Source organism: Panthera pardus, unplaced genomic scaffold (assembly GCF_024362965.1).
Source record: "Panthera pardus isolate Hobbes unplaced genomic scaffold, ASM2436296v1 HiC_scaffold_11, whole genome shotgun sequence".
Lineage (NCBI taxonomy): Eukaryota > Metazoa > Chordata > Mammalia > Carnivora > Felidae > Panthera > Panthera pardus.
Genome location: NW_026526666.1, coordinates 2672474 through 2690291, shown reverse-complemented (window position 1 = coordinate 2690291; position 17818 = coordinate 2672474). Strand labels below are relative to the sequence as shown.

Here is a 17818-nt window from a genome sequence, read left to right as displayed (position 1 = left end):
CGGCCCCCTCACTTTTACTTGAGACAGCCGGATCAGCTAAGCCAAGGTCAGGGCCGCCACACTCCCGCAAGCTGCCAGCTCCCCTGCCGACTGGGGGGTGCACGTGTGTTGGGTAAAGGCCTCGCGAGCCCGGGAGTCGCGTACTTGGCACCCACTCCCGAGGGAGGAGCCCGGGGGCCACCCAACAGTACTACTTCTAGCGCAGTCGACCGTGGCTGCGCCCAACGGGCTCTGGCTCCTCTCGCTGCCTTCAAGTTCTAAGTAAGATCTACGAGAGATGGTTGAGGCGCAGGATTTGAGAGGCCAGGAGCGGCTCGGCGACTACCGGCCAATAGTGGAACGGAGAAGAGTCGCTACTGTGAACAACTCTTTATTTGAAAGGGTGGGTGGCTCTTAAAAGAGCCTTTGATTTCACAGGTACCCCTTCGCCACCAGGGCTGGCTGAGCTTCCAGGACGCCGGCCTCACTTGCCCTTTGCCTTGTGGTGGCTCTCCGTCTTCTTGGGGAGCAACACGGCCTGGATGTTGGGCAGCACGCCGCCCTGGGCGATGGTGACTTTGCCCAACAGCTTGTTCAGTTCCTCGTCGTTGCGGATGGCCAGCTGCAGGTGGCGGGGGATGATGCGCGTCTTCTTGTTGTCGCGGGCCGCGTTCCCCGCCAGCTCCAGGATTTCCGCCGTCAGATACTCCAGCACCGCCGCCATGTAGACCGGCGCGCCGGCCCCCACCCGCTCGGCGTAGTTGCCCTTGCGCAGCAGGCGGTGCACTCGTCCCACCGGGAACTGCAGGCCGGCGCGGGACGAACGCGACTTAGCCTTGGCGCGGGCCTTGCCTCCTTGCTTGCCACGGCCAGACATGACGGCGACGCTCACCGCGACCACCTCCCGCTTGACGACCGAGTAAGTCGCCGCAAACGCGGCCGCTTCAGCCTTTTATAGGCAGAACCCGGATTGTCTACGGAGCACTTTGATTGGCTAAGGCAGATCTTTGTTCTGACGACCAATAGGCCGGCTCGGCCAGAATCCGCTCATTTACATAATCTCGTCCCCCTCGCAGGAGCGCGGCCGAAAACTCGCGAATCACGACGCAGCGTAACCAGGACCTTAATTTGCGTGGGGCCTCTTTAAGTACCGAGTCGCTTCCGGTAGCCTCGGCCCTACGGTGGGGTTTGCGTTCCCGGTGGTCGGCGTCCGTGCCTCGTGCTCGCCGCTATGCCCGAGCCGGCAAAGTCCGCCCCCGCGCCCAAGAAGGGCTCGAAGAAGGCGGTCACCAAAGCCCAGAAGAAGGACGGCAAGAAGCGCAAGCGCAGCCGCAAGGAGAGTTACTCCATCTACGTGTACAAGGTGCTCAAGCAGGTGCACCCCGACACCGGCATCTCGTCCAAGGCCATGGGCATCATGAACTCGTTCGTCAACGACATCTTCGAGCGCATCGCCGGCGAGGCCTCCCGCCTGGCGCACTACAACAAGCGCTCGACCATCACGTCCCGGGAGATCCAGACGGCCGTGCGCCTGCTGCTGCCCGGCGAGCTGGCCAAGCACGCCGTGTCCGAGGGCACCAAGGCCGTCACCAAGTACACCAGCTCCAAGTGAGTCCCTGCCGGGACACGGCGCTCGCACGGGTCGCCGGCCGCTTGACTCCAAAGGCTCTTTTCAGAGCCACCCACCTTCTCGGGGAAAGAAGCTGTTCGTTTTCTCTATTATGGTTCCTAGTTTGCCTTTGTGGTTTTTCTTCTAGTACACTGAATTCTTTTGTGAAGCACAAGTGACCGTTCCTTTTCCTTTTTAGTTAGGTGATATAATAGTTCCTGTGTACTTGGGTAGAAGAACATAATGGGAAGTGGTATTATGTGGTTTGTAGAGGACTGCCCTTGAAACTGGCTTTGGCTTTGCTGCGTAGAGTTGAACGTGTGCGTTGCTAAGTCGTTAACGTTGAGAAATGCTGTGTTTGTTTTCATTAACTTAATTATTCCGGGTAAGGAAGTTGTCAGGTTAACAAAGGTGCAACCATCTGGTTGGTGTTCCCGATTGGTGAAACGGTGGTGGTACTTCAGTCTTTCCATCATGTGCTTTAGAGTTGTGAACTAAAAAGGATAACTTTTAGTTTTGGTTCCGACAAATTCGTTGACTCGGTATCCCTGATTCACGAGCACCTGCTCTTTTTTTTTCATTCATGAGAAGATTGAAGCGGATTTTGATACCTAGTAATTAACCGTTAATGCTGGTGCAAATCCTCAAAATCTGCGATATGGTCATGATGAGAATTATTAGAAAAGCTTGTCCAATTTGAAGGCTATTTCCACAGAATGGGTACAACATATGCGTAATTTCTGAAGCAGGAGAGTGTAAAATGCTAGCCGAGTAGAAAGCCCCAATATGGCTGGGAAAGTGAAAAGGAGTTTGATTGGCTTGAGAGTTTGTTCTGGGTGTTTTGGGAACTCTTGGATTGTTTTAGGCAAGGATCTGCACACATGACCTCATTAGCCTTAACGATTACTCTGGGGGCATTGTAATTGCCCCCTCTCTGTAAAGAAAGGCTTCATACTATTCATACTTTCTGATCTGTAATAAACTTCTGCCTGCTGCTCCTTACCAAAAAAAAAAAAAAAAAAAAAAAATTACTCTGGTTGCTTAGTGGATCTAGATTCTAGGTTGTCCATAGTAGAAGCAAGAAAACCAACTACTAGGCTATATAGCAGTGTTGTGAAGTAGAGCAGTGATTACTAAAGTCTGGTCTCAGATGAGCAGCGTCAGTATTACCTGAGAATCAATCAAAAATGAAAATTCCAGGCCCCACTAATCAGTGTTAACAGGTCATCTGGCTGATTCTGATGGTTGCTAAAGTGTGAGAACCACTGGTAGTCTAGACCTGTTGGATTGGAGTACAATGATAATGGTGATGGTTAAATATGTTGGAATTAGGATTAGATTTTGGAGGTAAAAGTGATAGATTTTGGTGAGGAATAAGATTTAGTTAAAAGCAAAACCCCTAAGTTTTTTATTTGAACATCTGGTGCTATTAATTAGGATGACTATTGGGAGGAGGTATGGGTTTTGGGGCACTGAAAAGTGATCTAGAGTTCTGAGTCAAATTTGAGAAGCTTTTAATATTCAGGTGGATATATGGCGTTGGCAATTTGAGAGTGCATGTAGTACTCAGGGAAAAGAACACGAACACAGAGGAATGGGGACGAAGGACTATCACCTTAAAGTATTCCTCCAGACTATTTCTCCTTGTCTCCTTAATGTATTCTTTAAAAAAAAAAAAAGTTTATTTATTTTTGAGAAAAAGAGAGAATGTGAGCAGGGGAGGGGCAGAGAGAAAGGGAGACACAGAATCTGAAGCAGGCTCCAGGCTCTGAGCTGTCAGCACAGAGCTGCATGGGGGGGGGGCTCGAAATCACCAGCTGTGAGATATGACCTGAGCTGAAGTTGGCCGCCCAACCAACTGAGCCACGGAGGTGCCCAGCTTTAATGTGTTCTTGAAAATGTTATTTCTTCTTATGTGCTTGTCATAAAATACAACTTAGTAGTTGATAGTCCTATAATAATATTACTGTAGCATTTATTTTTCTTATTCTGTTTTTCTAATAGCGTTCTGATTTTCATTAAGGAATCCACCTAATCCCTTGTTTCTCAGATTGGACTGTCTATTGTAATCACCTGGAGAACTTTAAAAAATACTGATGCTTGGATGACATCCCCAGAAATTCCGATCTAAGTGGTTTGGGATCTAACAGTCTGCACTTGGGTGATTTTTAAAAAGCTCTCCAGGGGTCGCCTGGGTGGCTCAGTCGGTTAAGCGGCCGACTTCAGCTCAGGTCATGATCTCGCGGTCCATGAGTTCAAGTCCCGCATCAGGCTCTGTGCTGACAGCTCAGAGCCTGGAGCCTGTTTAAGATTCTGTGTCTCCCTCTCTCTGACCCTCCCCCATTCATGCTCTGTCTCTCTCTGTCTCAAAAATAAATAAACGTTAAAAATAAATAAATAAATAAATAAAAAGCTCTCCAGGTGACTTTAACGGGCAGGGAAATTTGAGAACCACTGCCACATGTGTTTCCCAGAAAACAAATCTTACAGGGTTGGCCTGATTGGTTGGAGTGTAATTCCAGCCCCCTTTGCTTGTTGATTAGTTCAGAAATCTAGACCAATCTGATTAGCACAAACATTTCAGAAATTGAAGTAACTGAGTAAGGGAATGTAGATTGCTTTTATCTTTTGGGAAAGAAGTTTCTTTGAAGGGCAAAGGAGGATGGAGTGCTCTGGGGTGTGAAGGCAAAGAAGAATATTAGACAACACTAGAAGAAGGAACATCTTCAGGGGAGAATCAGTGTTCTGAGCCACTCCTGGAATTCAGCCAACCTTGGAGCCCTGCTGTACCTTCGGATATCCGGTTAAGCCTGTTTGTCTGACATATTTTTATTTCAACTACTTTGACTCTTGAAATATTTGAGAAATAATAGCACATAATTTCCCAGCATAAAAAATGATAGGCCTTTTGTCCTGAAAGGTCTCAGAGGATAAATAGGGTAGATAAGAAAAAATAGAGGGGCTCCAACTGCATGTTTGGAGTAAGTCTCCAAGTGTTAAAATCAGTATGTGACCAGGGCCAGAGGTTAATATTACCATCAAGAAGGAATGTCTGAGATTTAAACAAATCACAGATGTGATTTAAAAACTTAAACAATATAATTCTATTATTTAAAATTGTAGTATTTCTATTAGTTTTTTAGGGCTGACATAACAAAGTACCATGAACTGAGTGACGTAAAACAACAGAGATTTATTCTGCAATAGCTCTGGAGGCTAGAAACCTCAAGGTGCTGCTAGGGTCCTGTCCCTCTGAAGGCTCTCAAGGAGAATCCTTGCTTATTTTTCACCTTGGGTAGCCTCAGCTATTTTTTGACACGTGACAGCATAACTCTGACTTCTGGCTCAGTTTTCTTCCTGTGTTTCTACATCTTCATAGGGACACTAGTCACATTGGATTAGGGTCCACCCCGACGACCTCATTTTAAATTGATTACAGGCATATGTCATTTTATTGTGCTTTGTAGATACTGCATTTTTTACAAATTGAAGGCTTGCAGCAACACTATATGGAGGAAGTCTGCGCCATTTTTCCAACACCATTTATTCACTTAGTGTCTCTGTCACGTTTTGGTAATTTCACAGTATTTCAGACTTTCATTGTTATATTATGGTGATTGCGATCAGTGATTACAACTTGCTGAAAGCTCATGTGATAGCATTTTTTGGAAATAAAATGTTGTAATTAAGGTGTATATATATCAGGGTTTTGTGTTTTTTTTTGACATAATGCTATCACACACTTAATAAAATACAGTATAGTGTTAACATAACTTTTATATGCACTGGGAAACCAAAAATGTCACTGGACTCGCTTGCGGTAGTCTGGAACCAAACCCACAGGATCTCAGAGACATGCCTGTACATCTCTGCAAAGACCCTATTTCCAAATAAGGCCACTTTCTAAGGCACTGGGGAGTCAGATTTCAACATCTTTTCAGGGGACACAATTCAACCCATAACAGCAGTCAACAGCTTTGGTAAGCTGAATATGGCCCTCAAATATGTCCACATCTAAATCCCTAGAGTCTGTGAATATTACATGGCAAAGGGGATTTTACTGATATGATTTGGAAATAGGAAGATATCCTCAATTATTTGCGGGAACCCCAAATGTAATCACCAGGGTCCTTATCAGAGTAAAGGAGAAAGGCCAAGAAGAGAAAGAAGGTGATAAAAGCAGAGAGAGATTTGAAGATGATGTGATGCTGGCTTTGAAGAGGAAAGAAGGGACCAGGAACAAAAAAAGCCCCTGCTAGAAGCTTTTTGAAAATGTTTGGAAATGGATTCTCCCCCTAGAGCTTTTGGAGAGAGCAGTCTTGGTTTCCACTTGGTGAAACTGATTTTGTACTTCTGATCTCCAGAAATGTAAGAGCATACATATGTGTGTTTTAAGCTACAAAGTTTTTAATACAGTTAGGTGACCTTAAACAACACACTTTAACTGTACAGTTCCGTTTGTACACATATTTTTCGATAAATACAGCACAGGGCTCAAAATATATTTTCTCTTCCTTATGATTTTCTTAACATTTTTTTCTTTAGCCTACTTTATTATAAGACAATAGTATATAATACATATAGCATACAAAATATGTGTTAATGACTAATGTTATTGGAGAGGATTCCTTCCAGCCAACAGTAGGCTTGGGGGAAATCAAAATTCATATGCAGATTTTTGACTGCTCAGGGGTCAGTGTCCCAAGACCCTTGTTGTTCAAGGGTCAATTGCAAGTTGTTACATCTTCAAAGACTTTGTAATTAAGCCATAGGAAGTTAATACAACAACTATATGATAGGATATTTTTTGACAATTGGAGAAATTTGAATATGGATTGTGTATTATTTAATATTAAGTCATTATTAAATGTGTTGTATGTAATAATAGTATGTAATTGTATAGGAGAATGTCTTTATTTTTAAGGGAGACATGCTGACGTATTTAAGGAGAAGTGTCAAGCTGCTTACAATTTTCAAATTGTTTAGAAAACATGTGTTCATGGAAAGTGATGAAGCAGGGCACCTGGCTGGCTCAGTCCATAGAACATGCAACTCTTGATCTCAGGGTTGTAAGTTTGAGACCCATGTTAGGTGTAGAGATTAATTAAAAATAAAATCTTTTAAAAAAAGGTGATAAAGCAAATGCAGCAAATAGTAACAATTGGTGAATCTAGATGAAGAAATGGTTGAACATCCACAAACTTTTCTATAGGTTTGAATTCCCCCCTCCTTCAGAAATTTTTTAAAAGTTACAATTAAAGACTTTAAATACTACAGAAACAGCTTTCATAGACATCCCATTTTGTTTGTGCAGTAAATCTGTTAACTGATACAATTTCTTTAAAAAAATTTTTTTTAAATGTTTATTTACTTTTGAAAGAGAGAGAGAGGTATGAGCAGGGGAGAGGCAGAGAGAGGGAGACACATAATCCGAAGCAGGCTCCAGGCTCTGAGCTGTCTGCACAGAGCCTGGCACGGGGCTCGAACCCACAGACTGCAAGATCATGACCTGAGCTTAAGTCGGACACTTAACCGACTGAGCTACCCAGGTGCACCCTGATACAATTTCATCATGAATGTGTAAGATTTTTCACCTCATCAAAAGGCTTATGAATGTTTGACGGTGATCATATACTAACCAGAACTTTGAATGTTATCCTGTTTATCATACTTGCTATAGTCATTAGTGGTAACGGTGACTTAAGTGATAGCACCTGTCCAAGGATGCTCAAATGACATGGGCTTAGACATTGGGTTATTCTGTCTTCTAAAATCTGAGGTTGAAAGTGGAGTTGGATAGGGGAATTTAGTCACATCCTGAGACCACAGCTAAGTCACTTCCAGGGAGAAAATGTATCTTGATGTGTTATAGTGATTCTAAGTGCTTTCAAAAAGAAAGGGTAGATCATCTACAACAGAGCAAGAGCCAGATTTTATACACCTAACCCCTTTCTCTTCCCTGAACTCCAGATTCTCATATATCATATTCCTGTTTGGGAATTTAGTATTTCCTTTTCGATATTTCCACTTGGATAGCTACCGGGAGTCTCACAATTTTTGTCCAAAACAGTACTCTTGGATTTCTCCCTCCAAATCTCTCGTCTCTCATGTCAGTAAATAGCAGCTCTTTCCAAGTGCTCTCGCCAAAAACCTGCAATTAATCTTTTATTCTTCTCCTGTCATAACATTCAGCTCATCAATTTAAAAATATGTCCAAGATTATCAAATACATTTGAATATATTATCAAATATATTCAAAATGTACCAAAATATATCTTAACTACTTCTCAGATCTCCACTGGTACCACCTCTCTCTCTCCTGAACTACTACTGTAGCCTCTTTGAAATTCTCCCTGCTTCTACTCTTGTTCTCCTATAGTCTATTTTTTAACATAGCATCCTGGATGAGCTTAAAAAAAAAAACATCAAATAATGTCATTACTCTGATCAAACTCTCCAAAGGCACTCCAACTCCTTTATGACAAAATCTTTGCCATGGCCTATGAAGCCCCCATGATCTGTCAACTACCTCTGTGATCTTTTCTCCTTGCAGATATTTCCTTTGTGGACTGTGCTTCAGCCACACTATTGCTTATTGCTTATTCCTTAAACTCTCTAACCTTGTATCTGCCTCAGGGGCTTTGCACTGGATTTTAGAATACACAGTTCTTAGAATACTCTTCTCTAAGATAGCCTATCTTACTTTCTTCAGGCCTCTGCTCAAATATTAACAGATCAGACCTATTGTCCACACTCCTTTCCATATTCTGTGGTACTTCATAACACATATATTCCCCTGAATATGTTATTATGCATTTCTTTCATTTTTTTGTTTTCAGCATCCATTAACTAAAATATAGCTTTATGTGGATAGCGACTTTTCCTTCTCTGTTTACTGCTGCACCCCCAGCATGTTTTATTTATCTGAGGGTGAAAAATGTGTTTTTTCCCCCCTCTCCCTTATTGCAGGAAATTGTGTGCAAACATACTCCTAGTGGAGCCTGAACAGGATATTTGTTTTGCTTTCACACCTGTAAGTGTAAATTTTGGTGCTAAAGGGAACTATTGATAGGTAATACAGTTATAATGAGTCACCTCCACCTTTAAGAATTTGCTGTTTTCTGCTTTCCTACCCATATCTGGAGAATCTTCAGAACCAGAGGTGACCACACCCTCCCCCACATGTAATTACAGTATTTGCCCAACATCCTGTGTGCCTCTTAATATGTTTTCATTATATTCCTACCCTGTAAATGCAAACCTTCCCCTATTTTCTTTTCCCTTCCCCATCTCCATAATTTACCTGAACTTTTCAAGCTTTGGCCTTCTTTCTAATCTCTTAGTAGATCCAAGCAAGGACCAAGCAAGACATGTGCAAAAGTAGGGAAATGTTTCCTGAGACCTAAGCATTGGAAAGAAGGGATGGCTTTAGCACAATACTAGGAAATAAGTTACCGTTTTTTAATTGGGCAGGGCAGATAGGACGGTCTCCCAATAATATCGGAGATTTTATGTAGGTACATAAAAAAAGTATATAAGCAAGGGGATGAGCTAGGACACTTGCAGTGTGCTTAATTTTTTTCCAGAAAGTTTCATTTTTGTGCCTTTTATAGTACTTTATTTTCTGTTCTCATTTGACCTCTTTAAAATGTGTTTCCAAACCTTAATAAAAGTAGAAAGGCAAAGTCTTAGGCTGTATTTGGTGCCCTGGATTAATGAGAGAAAAAATGAAGCTAGTTTTGTATGTAATATTATGAATAATTCTGGGAAAAGACAATTTAGGAAAAAGGAAATGTCTGGATGGTAACTGAAAACTGCAGATTGTTACCAAATAACATGGCAACTACATAGCCAGTATGTCCGTTATGAAACATGAATCACCTGGTGTGTCCCAGAGGTTCTCACCCCACCAATCACAGTGCCCCAGTGATTTGGGTTCAGTGGAAGTATGTGGGGGTTAAGGGATAAACCCACTGATTGATTCAGGCTCTAATGGCCTTTGAACTGTTTTAGGAAACACTGCTTTTAAACATCTAACTCAGAAATGGAGAAGACCTTTTTTATTCTCTAATATTTAGTGCCCCTGTTTTCAGAGAAGAAGAAAATGAACTGCTCTAAGCAAACGGTATTTTTTTAATATTTATTTATTATTGAGAGACAGAGCATGAGCATGGGAGGAGCAGACAGAGGGGGAGACACAGAATCTGAAGCAGCTCCAGGCTGAGTGGTCAGACAGAGCCCGAGGCTGAACTCGAACTCACACATCAGATCATGACCTGAGTCGCAGTCAGAGGCTTAACGACTGAGCCACCCAGGTGCCCCTAAGCACACGATATTTTTAAGACTTAAGTAGTTTTAACAATGTTTCTGGACATTTTATGATTAACAGGCCCAGGTTCTGGATTCATAAACCCTCTTTCCTCCTCCCTTATCCAGGTTGGAAAACAGCAAAACTACAACTATGGAGAATGTAGGTTATCAACCTGAGCAAAAAGGGTTTATTATAAATGACTGGCTTTTGCATTATCTTATTCTGACAGTTTAACGTCTCCAATTTAAGCGGCGAGTACGTACCGATTCAGTGTACCTGAAAGAAACACCGAATTGGGGCAAAAAGTGTGTAAATTAGAAATTACTTCAATCACAGAATCAAGATATCGAGGTACCGAGAAAAATTTATTTATGGGTGCTGGGCGTGGTTTCAGAAGTACTGCTTTCCATGTTTACAAACACATTAACTTTCCAGAGTGAGAAAAATGCAATTACAATAAACAGATTCAAGCTAATTACCTTACAGCAAACACTCCTTAGCACTAATTTCTATAATCATGAATATATTTACACGTTGACTGCCATGCATTGCTGACCGCTTCACTGTTAAAGCTGAGTTACTTTTCAAAACATATACACGTACTCTAGCTCTCCACAATGTTAGAAGAATCAGGTCCAATCTTAGAGTCCTTTCTTGTCATCCAAAGGAAAAAGCTGACATTAAAAAGAATAAATAGCATGAAAAAATAATATTTTGAAATAAGGGAAAACTTTCCCGAGAAGGTTGGTGGCTCTGAAAAGAGCCTTTGGAGTCAAGCGGCCGGCGACCCGTGCGAGCGCCGTGTCCCGGCAGGGACTCACTTGGAGCTGGTGTACTTGGTGACGGCCTTGGTGCCCTCGGACACGGCGTGCTTGGCCAGCTCGCCGGGCAGCAGCAGGCGCACGGCCGTCTGGATCTCCCGGGACGTGATGGTCGAGCGCTTGTTGTAGTGCGCCAGGCGGGAGGCCTCGCCGGCGATGCGCTCGAAGATGTCGTTGACGAACGAGTTCATGATGCCCATGGCCTTGGACGAGATGCCGGTGTCGGGGTGCACCTGCTTGAGCACCTTGTACACGTAGATGGAGTAACTCTCCTTGCGGCTGCGCTTGCGCTTCTTGCCGTCCTTCTTCTGGGCTTTGGTGACCGCCTTCTTCGAGCCCTTCTTGGGCGCGGGGGCGGACTTTGCCGGCTCGGGCATAGCGGCGAGCACGAGGCACGGACGCCGACCACCGGGAACGCAAACCCCACCGTAGGGCCGAGGCTACCGGAAGCGACTCGGTACTTAAAGAGGCCCCACGCAAATTAAGGTCCTGGTTACGCTGCGTCGTGATTCGCGAGTTTTCGGCCGCGCTCCTGCGAGGGGGACGAGATTATGTAAATGAGCGGATTCTGGCCGAGCCGGCCTATTGGTCGTCAGAACAAAGATCTGCCTTAGCCAATCAAAGTGCTCCGTAGACAATCCGGGTTCTGCCTATAAAAGGCTGAAGCGGCCGCGTTTGCGGCGACTTACTCGGTCGTCAAGCGGGAGGTGGTCGCGGTGAGCGTCGCCGTCATGTCTGGCCGTGGCAAGCAAGGAGGCAAGGCCCGCGCCAAGGCTAAGTCGCGTTCGTCCCGCGCCGGCCTGCAGTTCCCGGTGGGACGAGTGCACCGCCTGCTGCGCAAGGGCAACTACGCCGAGCGGGTGGGGGCCGGCGCGCCGGTCTACATGGCGGCGGTGCTGGAGTATCTGACGGCGGAAATCCTGGAGCTGGCGGGGAACGCGGCCCGCGACAACAAGAAGACGCGCATCATCCCCCGCCACCTGCAGCTGGCCATCCGCAACGACGAGGAACTGAACAAGCTGTTGGGCAAAGTCACCATCGCCCAGGGCGGCGTGCTGCCCAACATCCAGGCCGTGTTGCTCCCCAAGAAGACGGAGAGCCACCACAAGGCAAAGGGCAAGTGAGGCCGGCGTCCTGGAAGCTCAGCCAGCCCTGGTGGCGAAGGGGTACCTGTGAAATCAAAGGCTCTTTTAAGAGCCACCCACCCTTTCAAATAAAGAGTTGTTCACAGTAGCGACTCTTCTCCGTTCCACTATTGGCCGGTAGTCGCCGAGCCGCTCCTGGCCTCTCAAATCCTGCGCCTCAACCATCTCTCGTAGATCTTACTTAGAACTTGAAGGCAGCGAGAGGAGCCAGAGCCCGTTGGGCGCAGCCACGGTCGACTGCGCTAGAAGTAGTACTGTTGGGTGGCCCCCGGGCTCCTCCCTCGGGAGTGGGTGCCAAGTACGCGACTCCCGGGCTCGCGAGGCCTTTACCCAACACACGTGCACCCCCCAGTCGGCAGGGGAGCTGGCAGCTTGCGGGAGTGTGGCGGCCCTGACCTTGGCTTAGCTGATCCGGCTGTCTCAAGTAAAAGTGAGGGGGCCGCCTTCGCAGCGGAGGGACAGGTCCCCGCTTGGGTTCCCGGAGGCGGGATCTTGCGCTCGGGAGGCGAGGGGGTGGGGTGAGACCGACAACTTTCCCATCCGAGAAGTACTGACGAGGCGGGAAAAGAAGATCCAATCACACCAACGAGGGGTCTCTTAGAAAGGGACAAGGCGCTTTGGGGGGCGGGGAGCAAACGGAAGAGTGAGGTGGAGTTGGGGAGCCCGCGAGGGAAGGAAGAGGGTGCTGCGCGGCAAAGGGGTAAAAGGGTCAGGGAGGAAGATTCGGACAGAGTTGAGCTCAAAAATGAGCCCCCCGCCCTCCTCCCTCCTCCCTCCTCCCTCCCCGCCCGCCGAAAAGGGGAAAAACAAGGTAGGAGAAAGACTTGGCGAACTGGAAAGTAGAAAGCGAGGCGGGTGGGCGGGGTAGGGAGGATTCTGCCCAGGCCAATGAGTGATGCCAGGGCGGGTGACGTCACAGCCAATGGACAGCCAGCGCGGGACTTTCAATTATCGCCCCGCCCGATCGGAAGAAGACGGTGCCTATAAAGAGTGAGGCGGCGGGCCGAGGTCCCGTTACTCTCGCTGCCGCTGCGCTGGTGAGTTGGTGTTTTGGTTCGCTATGGCCCGTACAAAGCAGACCGCCCGCAAGTCGACCGGCGGCAAGGCCCCGCGGAAGCAGCTGGCCACCAAGGCGGCCCGCAAGAGCGCGCCCGCCACGGGCGGCGTGAAGAAGCCGCACCGCTACCGGCCGGGCACCGTGGCCCTGCGGGAGATCCGGCGCTACCAGAAGTCCACCGAGCTGCTGATCCGCAAGCTGCCGTTCCAGCGGCTGGTGCGCGAGATCGCGCAGGACTTCAAGACGGACCTGCGCTTCCAGAGCTCGGCCGTGATGGCGCTGCAGGAGGCGAGCGAGGCCTACCTGGTGGGGCTGTTCGAGGACACGAACCTGTGCGCTATCCACGCCAAGCGCGTCACCATCATGCCCAAGGACATCCAGCTGGCTCGCCGCATCCGCGGGGAGCGGGCTTAAAGCGCGCGCTCGGCTCGAGGTTCCATCCCATCCAAAGGCTCTTTTCAGAGCCACCCACGACGGCACCTGAAAGAAGCTGTGCCACTCGTCTTCGCTCTCTCCCGGCCGACGCTCTCATACTCTACCACCTCCCCTGTACAAAGCAGACACCCCCCCCCCCACCCCACCCCGCGCGCGGATGAGGCACCAGAGCCGGGTAAAGCTGAGGGTCTCCTGGCAGGTAGCTCGTGGGGCCACGCGCCGAGTCCAGGGGCGTCCCGTCCTGTTTGTCGGCTCCCTTTTCGGGTGCGGCCAGGACCCCCACTTCGGCTTCTGTGGGGCGGGCATGCGTGCTCTCTTCCTGGGGTGTCCTTACGTGCCCCACGGTGACCCCGGGTTGTAAGCTGTCGGGACAGGAGACGAGGGGCCTTGGGCTCCAGGACCGGCCAAGACGACGAAGAGTCCCTAGGGAGCGGTCCGGACTCGGCTGGCCGGGCTTCTTCCCCAGCGGGAGCCGCGCTCCCGCGGCCTCCACACCCCCGCCGGAAGTGGCCCCCAGAGGCGCGGCGCTCCGGCTGGTGGGAGGGGGCAAATCCGCCACCCGCCACCTTGGTACCGCCAGGTTTCTGCTAGGTCGTTGTCGGGATTCCCAAACCCCGCCTGCACGTCGGGTGTCGGTAACGCCCAGGTTGCCCCGGGCAGCGGGACACTTAGCGGGTGCCATTCATCCCCTTCAGAGGTCTCGCGCTCTGCACTTTCTCACCCCGCCTTTCTCCCCCCGCCCCGCCCCGCCCTTTGTTTTGAATGCCAAGGAACCTTAAGGAAGAAGGTAGGATTGGGCAGCTCCGGGCAGGAACACACAGGACAAAGAGGGTCTGGCTTGTGTGGCCCAGCATTCAGCTCTGACAGTCCTATGGGTTTCGCTAAAACAGCGGCGGTGGGAAGATGGACCGGGATTCAAAGGCCTCCTCAACACGACACCACTCCCCGGGAGCTACGACTGGTCGGTATCCTTCCCTGCTCACGTCCACAGCAGGAGACTCGCGATTCTTCCAGGAGGACAACCTCACATGCAGAGACATTTGAGGAGTTTTGTGCAGGTACTTGAGTTATCCAGCGCGGGGGCGCTCAGTAGTTCAAGCTCTCGGGCGGCTGGAACCAAGGGAAGGCAGAGCACGCCCTGCTCCCTTCCCCTCCTTGCCCACGTCTGTCTGCCCCAGCATCTGTGCGGGCGGAGGCTTGAGTTTCTCTCCGAGGGGCCACTCTTATTACACCAGATGAAATGGAAGTCTTCACGCCTCTCGGGGTCTTAGAAATGAGTCTGTTTACCTAGAAGAGTGGGGCAGGACCTTGGGAAGCTGGCATTACACGAGCAAGAACTCAAACACTAGCAGCTATGTGCGTCTCAGATGACACCTCTTATCCTTGATCGTCGTTTATGTACACCCGGAAGAGACCAGAGTTGGTGGTTTCGTTCACACAGAGATTGGTGAAAATTCACTGAGGGGAACAGAAACAGGCAGAGATAACTTCTGAAAACTTTTGCCCTTTGCAAGGAGTGTGGGGAGGAAAGAAAGAGAGAGAGGAAGGAAGGAAGGAAGAAAACTTTTTCTGCTCCTGCCAGAGGGTCCCCAGTTTTCAGCCCCAGACTCAGAGATTTTCAGAATAGGCCCTGTGACCGGCTGAATTGTGTCTCTCCTCCTCCCCCCCCCCCCCCCCCCCCCAGCAATTCCTGTGTTGAAGCTCTAACTCCTAGTACCTCAGAAGGTGACTGTATTTGGAGATAGGGCCTTTGAAGAGGCATTTAAGTTAAAATGTCATTAGGATGTCCTCTCATCCTATATGAGTAGTGTCTTTTTTATAAGAGATCAGGACACAGTTAGCACAGAGGGACGACCATAAGAGGACACAGTGAGAAGGCAGCCACCTGCAGGCTAAGGAGAGGCCTCAGAGGAAACCAAACCTGATGACATCTTGATCTTGGACTTCTTAACAAAAAAAAAATTTTTTTTTGTAAGTTTTTATTTATTTATTTTGAGAGAGAGAGAGAGCACCAGGGGCGGGGGTACAGAGAGAGAATCCCTAGCAGGCTCCATACAGCGCAGAGTCCAACGCGGGTCTCCAACCCACAAACGGTGAGATTATGACCTGAGCCAAAGTCTGGCACTTAACCAACTGAGCCACCCAGGTGCCCCTTGATCTTGGACTTCTAGCCTCTAGAGCTGGGAGCTGGGTAAATTTCTGTTGTTTAAGCCAGGCAGTCTGGTATCTTGTGAGGGCAGCCCTAGGAAATCAATACAGGCCCCATGGTCTCTGCCCGGGGCCTCATTCCCTGCTCAGACCAACAGTACGTGATGGGATCCCCTGTGACTTAGTTACAAGCAGAAGTAGCAGTGACTTGGAGCTCTGCAGGGATGACCCCTTTGCAGCCCGCGTCTCTTGTCCGTTGAAATTTGTTCCCAAAAGTGCAGCCTGAAGTCTTCAAAGGGAGAATTACGTTCCAGAGTGGCAGAGCCCTTAGTGGCTCAGCAGACCCCTGATTTCCATGCCGGAGCCCTTCCTCCTCAGGATCCCATGCCTCAAACTGATACTACGTCAGCTTCAACCAACCTAAAATACCAAAGATGCCCAAGACCTGCCCGTGGCCCTGAGATTTGAGAACAGCCTGCGGGCATCTGCCGTGGCTAAGGCAGTTCAGGGGTTCCTGGCTTAGTGGGAATGGCTATGATCTGCCTTCACCCCTCTCCTCGCGTTTCTACCCACGTGTGCTCCTCCCACCACAACAAGTGGAGCGCTCGCTCCCCAAATCCACGATTGCAGGGTGTGGAAGGAAAATAGGAAAGCAGAGGAGGAAGAGCACGGGGGAGTTAGGACCTGGCCCCTCACTGGTGCGGGACAGTGGTGGCCTTCCCTGGGTGGTCTTAACTGGTTTCCTGTCAAAGGTGAGCCCCTCAGAGGATGGACCTCGTCTGCATCACTAATCTGCCTTTCAGAGATATGGCCTTGCTGCCTAGTTGGCGGCCCCTAACTGGGCTTCCTGCTCTGTTAGGCTATAGAGCCGTGGAGGGCTCTTTGCTCTGGGGTCATTCCGCAATGCTGGAGGAAAAATTAGCTTGATTTTTAGTGCAGTGCTTGTGCGTTACTGTGTACACACGTTTAGCTAGTAAAACCGATATTTCAGGATCTCTGCTCATTTTCTGAGGGTTCCATAAAAGGCTTTTTGCAATGGAATTACCTTTGTAGGTGGTTCTGCAGTTTTCTTAAGACTTTTCCCTCCCCACCCCACCCCTCTTATCATCCTTAGCTGAACAACTCTTTCCCGGCTACTGGCTGCCAGAAACTCATTGAAGTGGACGACGAACGTGAACTTCATGCCTTTTATGAGAAGCGAACAGTCACAGAAGTTGCTGCTGATGCTCTAGGTGAAGAGTGTAAGGGTTACGTGTTCCAAATCAGTGGTGGCAATGACAAACAAGGCTTCCCCACGAAGCAGGGTGTCTTGACCCATGGCTGTGTCCACCTGCTGCCGAATACAGAGCCTTCCTGCCACTGACCCAGAAGGACTCTGGGGAAAGAAAGCACAGATCTGTTCAGGCTTGCATTGCGGATGCCAATCTCCGTGTTCTCAACTTGGTCATTGTAAAAAACGGGGAGAAGGATACTCCTGGACTCACTGATCCTACTGTGCTTTGTCGCCTGCGGGCCCCAAAGACCTAGCAGAATCCGCAAAGTTTTCAATCTCTCTAAGGAAGTTGATGTCCGCCAGGATGTTGTGAGAAAGTCCCTAAACAAACAAAGTAGGAAACCTCGTACCTGAGCGGCCAAGATTGGCGTCTTCTCACTCCATGTCTCCTCCAACACAGATGTCAGGGTACTGCTTTGAACAAGCAGTGCATGAAGACAAATAAGGAAGAGCCTGCAGAAAATGCTAACCTTTTGGCCAAGAGAATGAAGGAGGCCATAGGAACGGACTGCCAAGAGACAGAGGCTGTCTTCTCTGAGAGGTTCTACCTCTCGTCTGAGTCCAGTCAAAAATGAGATTTTGTAAGAGTGGCAAATAAATATTCATTTCTTTGTTGAATAAAACAAATGAATTTTTATTTATTGAGCATCTCAGGGAAGCTCAGGAGCAGGAACTAGCCTGGTTGAGGATGGGGAACAAAATTCTAGGCCTAGGGGTAAGGGAAGAGACACCCAGAAGGAGGCGGGGTCTCTTCTGATTACCCCAAATAGTCCGCTGGGGCAAATGTGAGGGTACTTGGAGGACACTCCTTGTAGAGGGAAAAAGGGCACTTTTTCATAAGGGCACTTTTCATGCATTGTGTATAGATCATTAAAACTGTATTCCTCAGAGTGTACAAAAGATTTTTTTAAAAATCTTTCAGCTCTCCTACACAACAGCAGGTCTGGGTCTTGACAATGGAAGTGTTCTCTATTCAGCCTGACTGAGCCCCCTGTCTTCAAATAGGGCCAGCAAACCACAGGCGTGGAAGCAGGTGTATG

General features: G+C 48.4%; 6 protein-coding genes across 6 annotated transcripts; 4 read left to right on the top strand and 2 right to left on the bottom strand.

Moving 5' to 3' along the window:
- Positions 1 to 354: 354 nt before the first annotated feature.
- Positions 355 to 968, bottom strand: LOC109257037 (histone H2A type 2-A). Its single transcript, XM_019432899.2, has one exon. The coding sequence runs from the start codon at positions 854 to 856 to the stop codon at positions 464 to 466; it is 393 nt and encodes a 130-aa protein (XP_019288444.1). The 5' UTR covers positions 857 to 968; the 3' UTR covers positions 355 to 463.
- A 126-nt stretch (positions 969 to 1094) lies between these two features.
- LOC109257040 (histone H2B type 2-E) lies at positions 1095 to 1757 on the top strand. Its single transcript, XM_019432902.2, has one exon. It carries the CDS (start codon positions 1211 to 1213, stop codon positions 1589 to 1591), a length of 381 nt encoding a protein of 126 aa, XP_019288447.1. The 5' UTR covers positions 1095 to 1210; the 3' UTR covers positions 1592 to 1757.
- Positions 1758 to 10636: 8879 nt separating this feature from the next.
- On the bottom strand, positions 10637 to 11225 carry LOC109257042 (histone H2B type 2-E). The gene has a single exon (XM_019432905.2). The coding sequence runs from the start codon at positions 11095 to 11097 to the stop codon at positions 10717 to 10719; it is 381 nt and encodes a 126-aa protein (XP_019288450.1). The 5' UTR covers positions 11098 to 11225; the 3' UTR covers positions 10637 to 10716.
- Positions 11226 to 11339: 114 nt separating this feature from the next.
- Positions 11340 to 11953, top strand: LOC109257036 (histone H2A type 2-A). Its single transcript, XM_019432896.2, has one exon. The coding sequence runs from the start codon at positions 11452 to 11454 to the stop codon at positions 11842 to 11844; it is 393 nt and encodes a 130-aa protein (XP_019288441.1). The 5' UTR covers positions 11340 to 11451; the 3' UTR covers positions 11845 to 11953.
- A 684-nt stretch (positions 11954 to 12637) lies between these two features.
- LOC128773460 (histone H3) lies at positions 12638 to 13393 on the top strand. Its single transcript, XM_053890206.1, has one exon. It carries the CDS (start codon positions 12926 to 12928, stop codon positions 13334 to 13336), a length of 411 nt encoding a protein of 136 aa, XP_053746181.1. The 5' UTR covers positions 12638 to 12925; the 3' UTR covers positions 13337 to 13393.
- Positions 13394 to 14099: 706 nt separating this feature from the next.
- On the top strand, positions 14100 to 17422 carry LOC128773465 (40S ribosomal protein S6-like). Its single transcript, XM_053890225.1, has 2 exons — positions 14100 to 14415; positions 16620 to 17422. The coding sequence occupies exons 1-2, from the start codon at positions 14386 to 14388 to the stop codon at positions 16866 to 16868; spliced, it is 279 nt and encodes a 92-aa protein (XP_053746200.1). The 5' UTR covers positions 14100 to 14385; the 3' UTR covers positions 16869 to 17422.
- The last annotated feature ends 396 nt before the right edge of the window (positions 17423 to 17818 follow it).